We start from the raw sequence: 14282 nt of genomic DNA, 5'->3' as shown, positions 1-14282 counted from the left end.
GTGGACAGAGATTCAAAAGTTTTTATAATTTAAACAAGATGAAGTGTAAAATTAGGGACAATGTGCACATTAAGCGATACAGGCTTCGCCCTTTAAGAGCTGTCGCTGTTGGCTTTATCCCCTCGAAATGTAGGACTATTTTCTGCAACAGCTCCTGAGTGCATGAAATAACTGTGGAACACCTGTAGTGGTGAAAATGGTTCAGGTTAAATAACTCCAATAACTCCTCACGTGACCTGACTTTACTCTGTGAAACGACTCTAGGACATAATATCTAACCGTGTTTTTGTTAAACCTGATCACAGATTCACTCTCTGTTAGACAGAACATGTCATTAAGTGTATAAATATGTGCAGGAAACACTGAGAGTAAATATAAAACATAGAGATACAGATACAGATAGTATGTGTATACAACTATTTCATACCTGTAATAAATGAGTTCCAGGTGTTGCTGCAATATTGAGATTAATAACATCAGTTTATCATTATAAATTAAAACTAAAAAGGTCATAAGTCATACATGGAAATCTGACTACCAGCTTTCTCTGGCATTTCATCATTTATTATAGATTTTAAATGTGTTTGTTTATTCTTATAACATCACCGTCCATGTTGCTCTTCATGTCTTCACAGCCCGGCTCAGAAGCAGCAACAAGACAACAGGACGAGCAGCAGAGGCAATAAAGTTGTTTTATTTAGAATAAAAAGCGTCATGTGCAAGAACTTAAAAAAACATGCAGAAAACATGCAGTCACCAGATCAGCAGGGGAAGAGAGGCCTGAAGTAGGGAGTGAATCAGACAGCATGTAGTTAGGAAGTGCTTTTTAAAAAGGGAGATCAGGTCCAGCTCAGTACAGAGGAAGAAAAGACAGGGTCACTTTAGACAGTCTGACCAACATCTGAGAAGAGGTTTTATTCCTTATTGATGTTAAAGGATAGAAAGGACTGTGGTGTGGGAGGGGGAAAAAAAATATTTAATAAAAATTAATAATTCTTAAACTAAAGGTCTTAATTATTTTCAGTAGGTTTTACAGTAATAGTGTAGCTATAATAATAAGCTAAGACAATCTTTTGAGCACTTGACCTCAGTGGGTTAAGTCTATTATAGTATGGAGCATTAAAGGAAACAGCCTCTCCAGGTCGAGTGTGTGGCCCTTAAAAGGGCCGTTGGGTGTCAGATTGAGGGGATGAGGGTCTGGTTTAACCTCCGAAGCCGTACAGGGTTCGGCCCTGCCTCTTGAGGGCGTACACCACGTCCATGGCGGTGACCGTCTTCCTCTTGGCGTGCTCGGTGTAGGTGACGGCGTCCCGGATGACGTTCTCCAGGAAGACCTTGAGCACACCGCGGGTCTCCTCGTAGATCAGACCCGAGATACGCTTGACTCCGCCGCGACGAGCCAGACGGCGGATGGCGGGCTTGGTGATTCCCTGGATGTTATCACGGAGGACTTTCCGGTGGCGCTTGGCGCCTCCTTTACCGAGTCCCTTTCCTCCTTTGCCTCTTCCGCTCATCTTGTCTCAGTCTAGTTTGTCCTGTAGAAAAACTGATGACTGACGAGCGACCAGCGGGCTGATTTACACTCTGTCTGCGGACGTGTTTGAGGACCACCAGCTGGCTCTGCTGGGCGGAGACACGTTCTAACAATAGTGGTGTGACGTCACCTCCTCATGTATGTAAACTGAAAAGGGTTCAATAACATGAAATAACTTAAATTATATCAAACAGTAGTTGTATCAAACCACAGTATATGATATACTGTGGTTTAAATACTCATAATATATATAATTGATTGTCAACCAGCTCAATAACGGCACTATACACTAATACTTTTTAATATCTCCCCTTTATAGCTCACTTATGTATATAATATTTATTCTATTTTCATACTTCCTCTGTCTTAACTGTACATATACTATCTTCTCCTGTCTGCTGTAATGTTGTAAATGTCCCCATCATGAGATAATGAAGGGAAATCTTAAACAAATAGCACTACTTGTGTTAGGTTCTTATATTGGCAGCTCAAGAACTCAACGGAGGTTTTCAGTCTGGTCTCACAAGCAGTTTATTCTGGTCACAGGTAAAGTACTCGCAGCGCTGGACTCATGACGGACCCCGAGGGGCCGGTCAGAGGAGCCCCCTCTCGTGTGTGTGTCCCTCTGGTGTGTCCTGTCCTGTTTCTGTCCCGTCTCTGTTTCCAAACATCTCATGTTTAAATACTTGTTGGATATCATAAAGTACGTAACCATTTCTGGTGAACTGTTTAGGTTGGTGCGTCACAGACAGCAGCTTCCTGTAGTGATGTTATGGTAATCTAACAGTTGGATGTTGGTTGCAAGGCGTGTATCTATAATCAAACTTCAGAATATGTTTTGCACAACAAAAGCACTACAATCAAGGTGTGTCTGGTCCATTCTGTCTGTCTGCTTCACTAAACAACACAGGAGGAGCCACGTCTGTGGAGGTCAGACTGACATATTCTGTTCACTCTCATGAGGAGAGAGTAACTTTATTTGAGAAGGCCTGAAACCTTCTATGGTCATATTAGATTCTAATTCAACACTTGTATCAATCTAATCCTTGTGAGTTCAGATGTCAATACTTCAAATCTTTCAGCCCCCATTTCTAAGAGCTGTCTTATCCATCTTCCATGTTATGGGTCATAATGAGAACAGAACATCGTTTATTAAACAATCAACAGGACAATAATACAGAAATCCCACCTCAGCTGTCAAAGAGCAAACTTAGTCAGATATTTATCATAAACTCAAGGGCGCTAATTAAAAGAACAGCACAAATATCTAACCACCAAGAGGCTCCATCCTCAAATTACCCAGAGAAAAGATCAGCAGAACTTTAAAAGTTTGTTAGAAGAGCCTGATGGCACAAAATCTGTAGAAATCTACTATATTTGTATATTTTGTGCCATTTGAGTTGTTTTTTTTCTTCCTCTCTTCAATTACAATGAGGGATTTTCTCCCTGAGTGAGTGAGTGAGAGCTGGCTGCTGTTGTTTTTGCCCGTTTCACACATATTTACATCTAGAATTAGTTTTTAACTCTTATATTGTGCTTGATCTGGTCATAAAAACATTTGAGCATGAAATCACTGATGCCCCACTTCCATTGTTTTGTATAGTTTTATTCCAATTTAACCCACATTTCTAACAAATTAAGATTGAAAATGTGACCTCTGTGATATGTCCTCTACCTAATTAATCTCTGGGCTGCAGCAACAGCAGGTTTGCTGCACATCTGCACAGCAAAGGAGACAGAACACACTCCATCTAGTGTGAAATCCTCCTTTACTTTAGGATCAGTGACACTAAATCTACAGTCTGGCCTGTTCATCAAGACAAGTAAACATTTATACAGATTTTTAACTGGTACTTTATTTCAGCATTTTTTAATTTCATTATAGTTAACTGATGAATTGTTTATGTTTTACTGTCTTCTTGTACAGCGACTTACGTTTTACTTACAGCGAGTACCAGAAAGGCACCTCTAAATAAAAATTATTATAACTCAGTTACATTCCACTGAGAGCATACAAGCCATTAAAATATTAACAGTCCATACAACATATCAGCATTTATAGCGAAGGTGACAGTGAAAGATCATCTTGTGGACAGATGGCACCACATCAGTGCTTGTGCTTTACTCTTAAAATTGTTAACTTCTCAAAATGCATCTCAAACAATATCTGACCAAGCAAGTCCGTTTAAAAAGTGGATGATGCAGTAAGTTAGAGCTGATGCAGCTTAAGTCATTGATGTTTGTTATACAGTTACAGCCATGATGCCATTAGTTTGATGGGAAGCTGCTCATTAGGAGGAAGTGTGTGGCTCTTAGAAGAGCCGTTGGGTTTGTGTTGATCAGGATCAGGTCGGTTTACTTGGAGCTGGTGTACTTGGTGACAGCCTTGGTGCCCTCAGACACGGCGTGCTTGGCCAGCTCACCGGGCAGCAGCAGGCGGACGGCGGTCTGGATCTCCCTGGAGGTGATGGTGGAGCGCTTGTTGTAGTGAGCCAGACGGGAGGCCTCACCGGCGATGCGCTCAAAGATGTCGCTGACGAACGAGTTCATGATCAGCATGGCCTTGGAGGAAATACCGGTGTCGGGGTGGACCTGCTTCAGCACCTTGTACACGTAGATGGCGTAGCTCTCCTTCCTGGTCCTCCTCTTCTTCTTGCCGGTCTTAGTGGCCTTAGACACGGCCTTCTTGGAGCCTTTCTTCGGAGCTTTCACGGTCTCAGGCATGTTGATCACAGCTGATATTACCAGATACGAATGCCCTCCCATTGGACGGGACCCTTAATTTGTATGTGCTCTATGCAAATGAGTCTGTGCTGTTGCTCGCACAGGATTGGCTGAAGCACGGGTGTGGAGAGGATGAGCAGCACTGAGGTTTAGGTGGCGGAGAGTTAACGTGTGTTAACTACATTCATCCTAATTAACTTAAGAGCAATTACAATATGTGTCATTTTAACAAATTAACATGTTAATTTCTGCACTGTGGTGTAATAAAACAGAAACGTATAGATGGTCACATTAACAAAGATTTTATAAATGACTTACACATGTTTTTATGTATAAGATGACCACAGATCTGAAGGTTTATGTTAAAGTAAATGTAGCAACGCCACAGTGTAGAAATGCAATGTTATGGTCGTCTGTCTCTATTGACTGGCGACCATAACATTTCTAACAATTAGCCAAGTCACCATTAACCGGCATGTAGCTGGACTGTGGGAGGAAGCCAGTGGATTTAAATGGGAATTGTTAAGGACTTAAAAATAAATAGACTTAGACTTCTTTTATTGATCCCCCATGTTACAGCAGCAACAATAGACAAGAAAGAGTGAATAAAAGCAACATTGGAAAATTAAGCAATAGCAAAATAAATATGTGTTGTGATGATAAATAAATATTTACACTATGGAATATTTACATTACGGAATATTTACATTATGTATCATAAAATCAAATGTGAAATGTACAAGTATGGACAGGAATATCAAGGAGTGGAATGATATGAATGAAAAACAGTGTGTTAACATCAGCCAGTGATGCTGCTGTTGATGAGTCTGATGGCTGATGGGAGAAATGACCTGCGGTAGCGTTCCTTCTTGCAGGGTGGGTGCCTCAGCCTGCTGCTGAAGGAGCTGCTGAGGGCCCCCACAGTCCCGTGCAGGGGGTGAGAGGGGTCGTCCACGATGGACTTGAGTTTTGTTAATGTCCTCCTCTCACACACCTCCTCTATGGAGTCCAGGGAGCAGTCCAGGACAGAAGCGGCCCTCCTGACCAGCCTGTTCAGTCTCTTTCTGTCCCTCTCCGTGCTCCCTCCTCCCCAGCAGACCACTGCATAGAGGACTGCAGACGCCACCACAGAGTCATAAAAAGTCCGGAGCAGAGTCCTGCACACTCCAAAGGACCTCAGTCTGCTCAGCAGGTATGTAGATGGAAACAGCGTTCGCACTTAAACAAACCAGTTTAAATTAATAACAGTGTGGTGAAGAGATGCTGTATAGTTTGTTGCACTGGGATTAAATCCCACATCACTGATCTCTGATTTGTTCCCCCACCAGGTGCTGAAAAAGATCCTGATAGAAAAGTTTTATGGCCCCAAGCTACATGCTAACGCAACATGCTTGTGTGTTAGCTGCTGCTCATTCGCCAGTGAGTGAAATGAGTCACCTGTGTGTCTTGACCTTGCATTAGTTTATCTTATTTTAGGGGCTACACACCAAACCTAATCCTATCTATATATAATCTATATATATATATATATAATCCATGAATATCCCTATTCATGGATTTTATATCCATGTTATTTATGTTATTAGCAATTTATGTTAATAGAAAAGACGCTTGTCAGTGAGAGCATATACAGGGCAGGACAATGAGCCTGTGAGCGCTAATCCTCTTTGTAGAGTCTAACAAGCTAATATTATATAAAAGTTCATAGCCTCATGAAGGATATGTTGTAGTGGGTCTGGGTTCTTCAGAGGCTACTAAGTTACTGCAGACGACACTGACCAGGCTAACATAACATTAATTTATGGGCTATAATTAACTTGAGCTAGTCAGCTGTCAGAGCACAGTGCTGATGCTAGCTAGCATAGTGTTAGCAGAGGACTGTGGTAAAGTATTTCACTGGTAACCTGCTAACATGGAGACTAAAAAAAAGGTACAAACAAGGTTAGACCTCTGGCCACTGACATAAATAATATAAAAGTAATGTGTGAAAAAGATTGTAGAAATGACACAAACTAGAAATACTTACATAATCATCTATAATACTGTTTACATATATAATGAATGCAAAATTTCCCTGTTGTGTGACTAATAAAGGAATGTTATTACTAACTGCTTTAATGTGTTTCATGTAGTTCTGCCTAAAATAGATTGACAGGATTATCAATCCAATACTAGAATTCAGGCTCATGTCGCCTTAGCAAAGGACACATTATAAACAAAAACACTGTAAACTTGTAATAAATTATGGATTTAAAGCGGAGTGTTGTGAAGATGAATCCCACATTATAAAGACATTAAGGAGGATTTGCTCTGTAGAGGCTGTGGAGGCTCTTAAAAGAGCCGTTGTTGCAGCAGGTGGTGGATGAAGGAGCTGCTTTACTTCTTGGCCTTCTTGGCTGCAGGTTTCTTAGCCGGAGCTTTCTTGGCTGGCACCTTCTTGACGGGCTTCTTGGGGCTCTTCTTGGGAGCAGCAGCCTTCTTGGGGCTCTTCTTGGCTGCTGCCGGCTTCTTAGCGGCCGCTGCTTTCTTGGCCGGTGCCTTCTTCGGGGACTTCTTGGGGGCAGCTGCTTTCTTGGCTGCGGGCTTCTTTGCTGCCGGTTTCTTGGCCGCTACTTTCTTAGCCGCGGGCTTCTTGACCTTAGCCGGAGCTTTCTTAGCCGCCGCTTTCTTGACAGGCTTGGCGGCCTTGGGCTCCTTGGCCAGCTTGAAGGAGCCGGACGCCCCGGTCCCTTTGGTCTGGGTCAGGGTCCCTTTCCCCACCAGCTTGATGACGGCGCTGTTGATGCGCTTATTGCTTTTGGCCACATCCACTCCTTTGGCGGCCAGAGCCTTCTTCAGCGCCGCCACCGAGAGCCCCTTCCGCTCCTTGGACGCGGCCACGGCGGTGACGATCAGCTTTGGGAGGGTGGGTCCGTCCTTCTTGGGCCGGGGAGCGGCCTTCTTCTTGGCGGCCTTAGCCGGAGCCTTAGCCGGGGCTTTGGCCGGAGCGGCCGCTGCTGCTGGAGCTTCTTCTGCCATGTTTGTGTGTGTTCGCTCTGCTGTGTTTGTCTCAGCGTGTCCGAGCTCAGAGCAGGAGGCGGGACTTATAAAGGACGTGAGAACCGTGGAGACTCAACGCCCAAAGCCGCTCCGCTGCTCGCCTCAAATGTGGCGACACTTGTGTTTTCTCTTCCTCATTTTAGGGATAAAATACACTCAGGATCAACGTTTTGGACCCCAATTCTTACCGCTTTGCTTAGAAAACGCTCTTCGCTTCAGACTCCGCTCATGTTGGGCCACATGGACTCATGTGTTAAACTCCACGGGGCTTCAAACCTCCGGAATACACCGTCACTTTGGACAACTCGCGGAGAGTTTTCTTCACATTTCTCCTGTAAAAGTGCTCAAAAGTTACTTGTATTCAATGTGACAGCGCTGCTGCTGTTAGCAAACACATGTGGCGATGGAATAAAGGTGAAATCTCCGCAGTAATGTGCTTTATTTAGTCTGAACCAGACGGGTTTTCGCTGCAGGTAAACACAGGGACGCTGCCGGTGACTCCGGCCGTCAGACGGACTCCTGTCTCTGGTGGATCCGCTGGAAAACACTCGGATTCTTCGCTAAATGTCGGATTTGACATGAAGTGGATTTAAAACACAAGTTCACATGTCAGTAATTCTCTTATTTCCGGTCTAATTAAAGTACCATCTGTGTGCTGTGCTGCACAGAGACGTGGTTTGATCAGTCAGTCTGAGAGGAGATCTGCAGGGATCCTGTGATCCAGTTACTGTTGGCTGGGGATCATTTCTGTCTGCAGGTTTCCTGTGTTTAATGCAGCTTCTTCTAATAAAGATGTAATGATCCACTGTGTTTCTCAGCATCAGACTGAACTCAAATCAGAATTGATCCCCTAAAGACGTTCAGCTGTGATCCAGGAGGATCCCTCACTTTCCTCAGTGCTGCTTTCTCTCTGTTTTAAATCCAGAGAGAAACTGTGAGGTTAAACAGTTTGATCTGGGGAAAACTCTCTGTGACAGGAAGTGTTCAGAAACACTGAAGCTCACAATTACAGTGAAATAACGACTTGATCCTAAATCTACTGAATCCACAAAGTGACTCCAGAGGTGGGAAGTAACTGAGTACATTTACTGAAGTACTTCAGGGACTTTTACTTTACTGCAGTTTCTTTTTTTTTATTACTTAAACCTCCAGATGTGTAGTTTTCTCATCTGTTGTTCATTTGATCACAATAGATCTCTTTAGTTTCCTTCCACTGTCCCATGTGTGTCCAGCCTGAAGGATCCAGGTAATGACCTTAATCACCTTTAATCACTTTACAGATTATCACTGTCGTCCCTTCACGTCCACTCAAACGTTGGTAATGTGTCGTGACGACAGATTAAAGAGCGTCAACGGTCTGTTTGTCGGCAAAAAGCTTGATGTGGAAAGAAAAAGTAGATTCAGGCTGAGCTGAAGTCAGCCCACCTTAACTTTAACCTTAACTTTAACCTTAACCTTAACTTTAACCTTAACTTTAACTTTAACTTTAACCTTAACTTTAAGTTTCACCTTAACTTTAACTTCACTGAAAACATCTCCTCAGTTCTTCTCTTGGCTCTTAAATCGTTTCTCCTCTTGTGAGTTTCCACATCCATGGACAAGCTGTGGAAAGTGTGGAGAGTCTCAGGTTTCTTGGAGTCAGTGTCTCCACTCAGATGTCTCGGACTACCAACACCTCAAACCTGGTGAGGAAGAAGCTCAGCTCAGCAAAGACTCTTCTCCCTCAGAAAGCTGAGAAAGGCCAAACTCCCCCAAGGAGCTGAAGCTCAACTTCTACCGCAGCACCGTGGAGAGCGTCCTCACAAAGAGGGTGAAGCCCCGCAGAGAGGTGAAGGCAGCTCAGAGGATCATCGGCCGGAGCTCCCTCACCTCCACACGCTCTGTGCCAGCAGACGGAGGAAGAAGAAGGCCGGGAGCATCACACTGGACACCACACACCCTGGAAACTCACCACGAACAGGCTGAGGACCAGCTTCTACCCAGAGCTGTGGCCTCCATCACAGCCTCCCCCCTGTTTTCCTAAACTCCTCAGCAGGACGACCTCAGCAGCCTCTAAGCACAGAGTCTTTGTACAAACACTGGTACTCACTCTTTCATGCTGCACTGCTCTGTACATAGTGTTTATTTTTATTTTGTAACTGTTATTCTTGATAATTGTGTGTGTGTATTTATATATTTATATATATATATTTCCTTTTTGCCTATTTTTATATCTTTATTTATTGTCTTTATTGTCTTGTTTATAAATGTCATATGGGAGGTCAGATGGAATTTCATTATACTTTGCCGTATAATGACAATAAACCTGATTCTGATTCTTTGAATGTTTGTGATGAATCGCAGGTTGAAAAGCAGAAAACTCTTCTTTAGATAGACAGAAAGACTTTATTGATCCCCAGGAGGAAATTCTGCTGTTACAGCAGCAGAGAAAGTTAAAGTGAGCTCCACCATGAATACAAACACATGAATAGAAAATGTGACACACACTATTATATTCACTCTAATCCATAATACAAACATCAGCTCACTAATTTAAAAACCTATCTGTGACTCCACGGGGAGCAGAGTTACCACAAAACAATAAGAAAAGATTTATGATATAAAAAGGCTGAATTTACAAAAGGAAAGAAAAATCTAAGAAAAAGAACAAAGAAGGTTAGAAAGAGTTTTTGTTTGTAATCAGTCAAAGTCCTTCTGCTCCGATAGAGAAACACACATGGACAAGTGGACGTTTGGGCCAATAACAGATAATAAAGAGAATCTGGTCTAAAGTTTAGTGTCACAGACTGTGTGGAAGAAGTCTGAATGATATTAGTCATTAATATGAACATCAGGATATTGTTAGGATGAACCTGTTGTTAATGTACTGACTAATAGAAAGTGATGAATGTGAAACAAGATGACAGGTAAAGTTACTTTGGATGTAAACCAAATACGGTAGAAATAAAGTTCAGCGCTGCAGGACGCCGTCAGAGGCCCCCGACTCTTTTCACAGCATCAGAAATAAGTGAACGAGTCAGGAGTTCTTCCTGATGGAGGCTTCTTGTGATTTTAGACTGTTGATAAAAACTGAATGAATAAATTTGCTATTAACTTTAACACACATGACGTCATTATTGGTCTGATCAGATGAGTGAAATAATCTGTTTCTAAACTGATTTCTCTCAGTCTAGACGAGAAGAGGAACAAACATGTCGATCTAATATTTATTATATCACATCTATTTTCTCCCTCGTGTGGTTTTTAAATAAAAATAGATTCATCTTGTCACGTGAAGAACTTTATTATTTATTCGTGTGGAGATAAAAAGGTAAAGTTTCCCTCAGGACACCGAACAGTCACGTGGTTTTATCAGCATCGATTTCTGGCTGGACGGTTTGAGTTTAACAGGTTTAATAAGAGCTGAAACAGTCAGTTCCTCTGGATAACGATTCAACATCCAGATCAAACCGTCCAGAATCAGATGAAGTTATCAGCTCGGACTTTGTTCGACTCACTGATCAATCATTTATCCCCGTTTGATCAAAGGTTATCAAATCAAATCATTGCTAACAGTCCTGTTTAGTCTTCAGCTGAACTCAAAGCCTTTAATTCTTTTATTATATAACAAGAAACCTGTTTGAGCTGAAACAGAATCAGAGCTGTAGTTTATAATTGTCGTCATTCAGATTTTGCTGTAAATGAGCAGCTGAGCAGAAGAAGGTCTGTAGTTTCATTCCAGTTTGATTCCTCAGGTTTGTAGAAACATAAACACATGTGAATATATTGATTATAGATTATATATATTAGACGTTTGTTGGATTGTTAACTGAAGTGATGGAGCACTGAGAGCAAACTAGACTGAACATGTGTAAACTGAACGCTTTGGTTTTACAGCTTCAGTATTTTCAGGAATTAGACACTAACGCTGTCTGTATCAATAGGAAGTGATCAGACTCCAATAATATTGATTATCAGTAAAACACTGTGTCATTGGTCTGAACCCCTCATGAGCCTCATATAAACATCCTGTTTACAAAACTAAATATTATATTTTACTAAATTAACTGATTGATCAGAGATCTGTTGTCAATACTTTTACACTTCTCCCCTTCACTGCAGCTTTGTTTCTATCAGCAGGTTTTATACTGCTGCTTTATGTTTCATCTTTTATTGATCCCTGAACAGGAAGAGTTTCTCTAACAGTAACATCTGGTGAAGTTAAAAGCATCAGTCGATTGGAATTTATAACAATAACTTCCGGTTGACTCTGTCAGCTATTATTTTGAAATTCAAAATAACAGGAAGTGGAAACTTAGTCTTTAATAACGGAACTTGACAGCTGCTCTCTTCTGATTGGCCGATTGTAGATACGTAAATTTTGACCAATGAGCGAGCAGCTGCTTTTCTATATAAACTCGGTTTCACCGCTCAGCTGTATTTCTCAACGTTAACTCGTCGAAAACAATAATCCAAGATGTCTGGACGTGGCGGTAAAGGAGCAGGAAAGGCCAGAGCCAAGGCTAAGAGCCGCTCATCCCGTGCCGGGCTCCAGTTCCCGGTGGGCCGTGTCCACAGGCTGCTGAGGAAGGGAAACTACGCTCAGCGTGTGGGAGCCGGAGCTCCGGTCTACCTGGCGGCCGTGCTGGAGTACCTGACCGCTGAGATCCTGGAGTTGGCCGGAAACGCCGCCCGCGACAACAAGAAGACCCGGATCATCCCCCGTCACCTGCAGCTGGCCGTCCGCAACGACGAGGAGCTCAACAAGCTGCTGGGCGGAGTCACCATCGCTCAGGGCGGCGTGCTGCCCAACATCCAGGCGGTCCTGCTGCCCAAGAAGACCGACAAGGCCGCCAAGTCCAAGTAAACACCCGGGACCAGCTCACACCAACACAAAGGCTCTTTTAAGAGCCACCCACTCCTACATCAAGAGCTCATTCTATTAAAACACCGAGTCATTTTAATCCAGTTTATCATATCTGACTTGCTCACAATGAGATTTCAAAAATCAAGTCAAAGACATAAAATTATACCGAGACAAAGGAGTCCTTTAACAACTGAAGTATAAATAAACCATATATTGCAGGTTTGGGGTTTGAAGTCAGTGACCTCCAGGAGTGTAAATAAGAAACTAAATACATGTGAGCAGTAAAAGTGCTGCATTAAATTAGTTTCTAGTTATTTTACTCTGAATCCTCTCCAGAATCTTTGCTACCTCAGTTTGTGCTCCACTTAAAATGCTTTCACTCAATCTTGATAAATAAACAAACAATATTCAGTTCAAACAGATCACTTCTGTTTCTGCAGACAGAAATGATGATCTATAGTTTAAGCAGTTAAATAATTATTGAACTAATGTCAGATTATTGTCCTTCAGTGTGAAACTGATGTTCAGATTAATGTACAGTGAGCCATCGTCAGTGTTTAAAACACCTGATGGTGATTCTGGATCCTCTCTTGGTCCATGGACGTCATCTTACCCTCTTTTATAGCATCACATAAATAATTAAAACCAACAAAGAGCAACAAAACCTGCCTAAAATAATTTATCTTGTGAAGATTTAGGCCACAATATCATCATCCTGTTAATGTTTGTCTCCACAGATGCACTTTAAAAAATGTTCTGCAGAATCATTTCCTGAGGAGAAACGAGTGAATGTAGATAAACTACAGACATTAGATTTAGATTAGTTGTTTCCTGTCTGTTCTTCTCTGAATCAAATGATCTGTTTTAACAGTTTATTGTGTTTGTATCATGACGGGATTAAACCTTCAGCTTCACTGTGGAAAGATGACAAATGAACCTTGAACCCTTAAAGTCTGATCACAGATAAAAATACGAGTTACTTTAATCAGAAAGTTTGACTTTAGTTTGTTCCTTATTTAAGAAAAGTCTTTTTAAACCATAATAACTGAATGTAAAGTGACATTTGGCTCTATTTTCTTTTGCTACATGCCTATAAAGTTATCTTTCTTATTATTGATGTTACTTATTGGCAGTAAATAAAACACATTACAGGATGAATCGATCTGGTCTCTTGTGAATTCTTGTCATTAAAATGTTTATAAATCAAAATGTATCTTAAGACATTTGGAAATAAAAACAAAATATAATTTTCTCTGTAACTGTAGGAAGCTGAGTTTGGCTCCTCCCACTGAAACCAGCGTCATCTGTCTTCTAACACGTCCGCAGTCAAGCTTCAATAAGCGAAGCTCTGCTGACAAACCGAACATTGACTGAACAGTTCAGAGAACATCAGCATCATGAGCGGAAGAGGCAAAGGAGGAAAGGGACTCGGTAAAGGAGGCGCCAAGCGCCACCGGAAAGTCCTCCGTGATAACATCCAGGGAATCACCAAGCCCGCCATCCGCCGTCTGGCTCGCCGCGGCGGAGTCAAACGTATCTCGGGTCTGATCTACGAGGAGACCCGCGGTGTGCTCAAGGTCTTCCTGGAGAACGTCATCCGGGACGCCGTCACCTACACCGAGCACGCCAAGAGGAAGACGGTCACCGCCATGGACGTGGTGTACGCCCTCAAGAGGCAGGGCCGAACCCTGTACGGCTTCGGAGGTTAAACCAGACCCTCATCCCCTCAATCTGACACCCAAAGGCCCTTTTAAGGGCCACACACTCAACCTGGAGAGGCTGTTTCCTTATATGTGCCTTATTTTATTTTTGAATGTTGCTTTAATACACTTCATACTGATATATTGCGTATTTTATTTTTATTAAAATTGAATTATCATTACAATAATATGACTAACATATCATAATAATATCCTATACTACCGTTATTGATAGTAAAGAAAGTAAATAAAACTTTTACATGTGTTGACATTAACACCTTTCACTATAAATATATTTATATATAGTAAAGAATAAAACATCTTTCCCGATGTTGCTGTCTGTACTACTAACCGTTCTAGGAGGTTCATAGTCAAACCTGAGTTAATTTAAAGAGCAGCTGTCTCATTACAACAGAGAGATGATTTAAGGATGAAATGA

General features: G+C 42.0%; 5 protein-coding genes across 5 annotated transcripts in view; 2 read left to right on the top strand and 3 right to left on the bottom strand.

Moving 5' to 3' along the window:
• The window catches only part of LOC139221922 (histone H4-like), a 29411-nt gene extending 15499 nt beyond the window's left edge, over positions 1-13912 (top strand). The window contains exon 2 of the mRNA XM_070853870.1: positions 13529-13912. Coding sequence (XP_070709971.1) covers positions 13529-13852 — 324 coding nt within the window. The 3' untranslated portion in view covers positions 13853-13912. The remainder of the gene's footprint in view (positions 1-13528) is intronic.
• Positions 1157-1529, bottom strand: LOC139221939 (histone H4). The gene has a single exon (XM_070853885.1). It carries the CDS (start codon positions 1512-1514, stop codon positions 1203-1205), a length of 312 nt encoding a protein of 103 aa, XP_070709986.1. The 5' UTR covers positions 1515-1529; the 3' UTR covers positions 1157-1202.
• LOC139221934 (histone H2B 1/2-like) lies at positions 3747-4269 on the bottom strand. Its single transcript, XM_070853881.1, has one exon. It carries the CDS (start codon positions 4256-4258, stop codon positions 3890-3892), a length of 369 nt encoding a protein of 122 aa, XP_070709982.1. The 5' UTR covers positions 4259-4269; the 3' UTR covers positions 3747-3889.
• LOC139221919 (histone H1-like) lies at positions 6564-7299 on the bottom strand. Its single transcript, XM_070853868.1, has one exon. The coding sequence runs from the start codon at positions 7274-7276 to the stop codon at positions 6635-6637; it is 642 nt and encodes a 213-aa protein (XP_070709969.1). The 5' UTR covers positions 7277-7299; the 3' UTR covers positions 6564-6634.
• Positions 11738-12235, top strand: LOC139221930 (late histone H2A.L3). Its single transcript, XM_070853877.1, has one exon. It carries the CDS (start codon positions 11754-11756, stop codon positions 12141-12143), a length of 390 nt encoding a protein of 129 aa, XP_070709978.1. The 5' UTR covers positions 11738-11753; the 3' UTR covers positions 12144-12235.
• Positions 13913-14282: the final 370 nt, after the last annotated feature.

This window comes from Pempheris klunzingeri, chromosome 22, assembly GCF_042242105.1.
Source record: "Pempheris klunzingeri isolate RE-2024b chromosome 22, fPemKlu1.hap1, whole genome shotgun sequence".
Taxonomy (NCBI): domain Eukaryota; kingdom Metazoa; phylum Chordata; class Actinopteri; order Acropomatiformes; family Pempheridae; genus Pempheris; species Pempheris klunzingeri.
The sequence above is the reverse complement of the archived record's forward strand: the minus strand, read 5'-3'. Positions and strand labels throughout refer to the sequence as shown.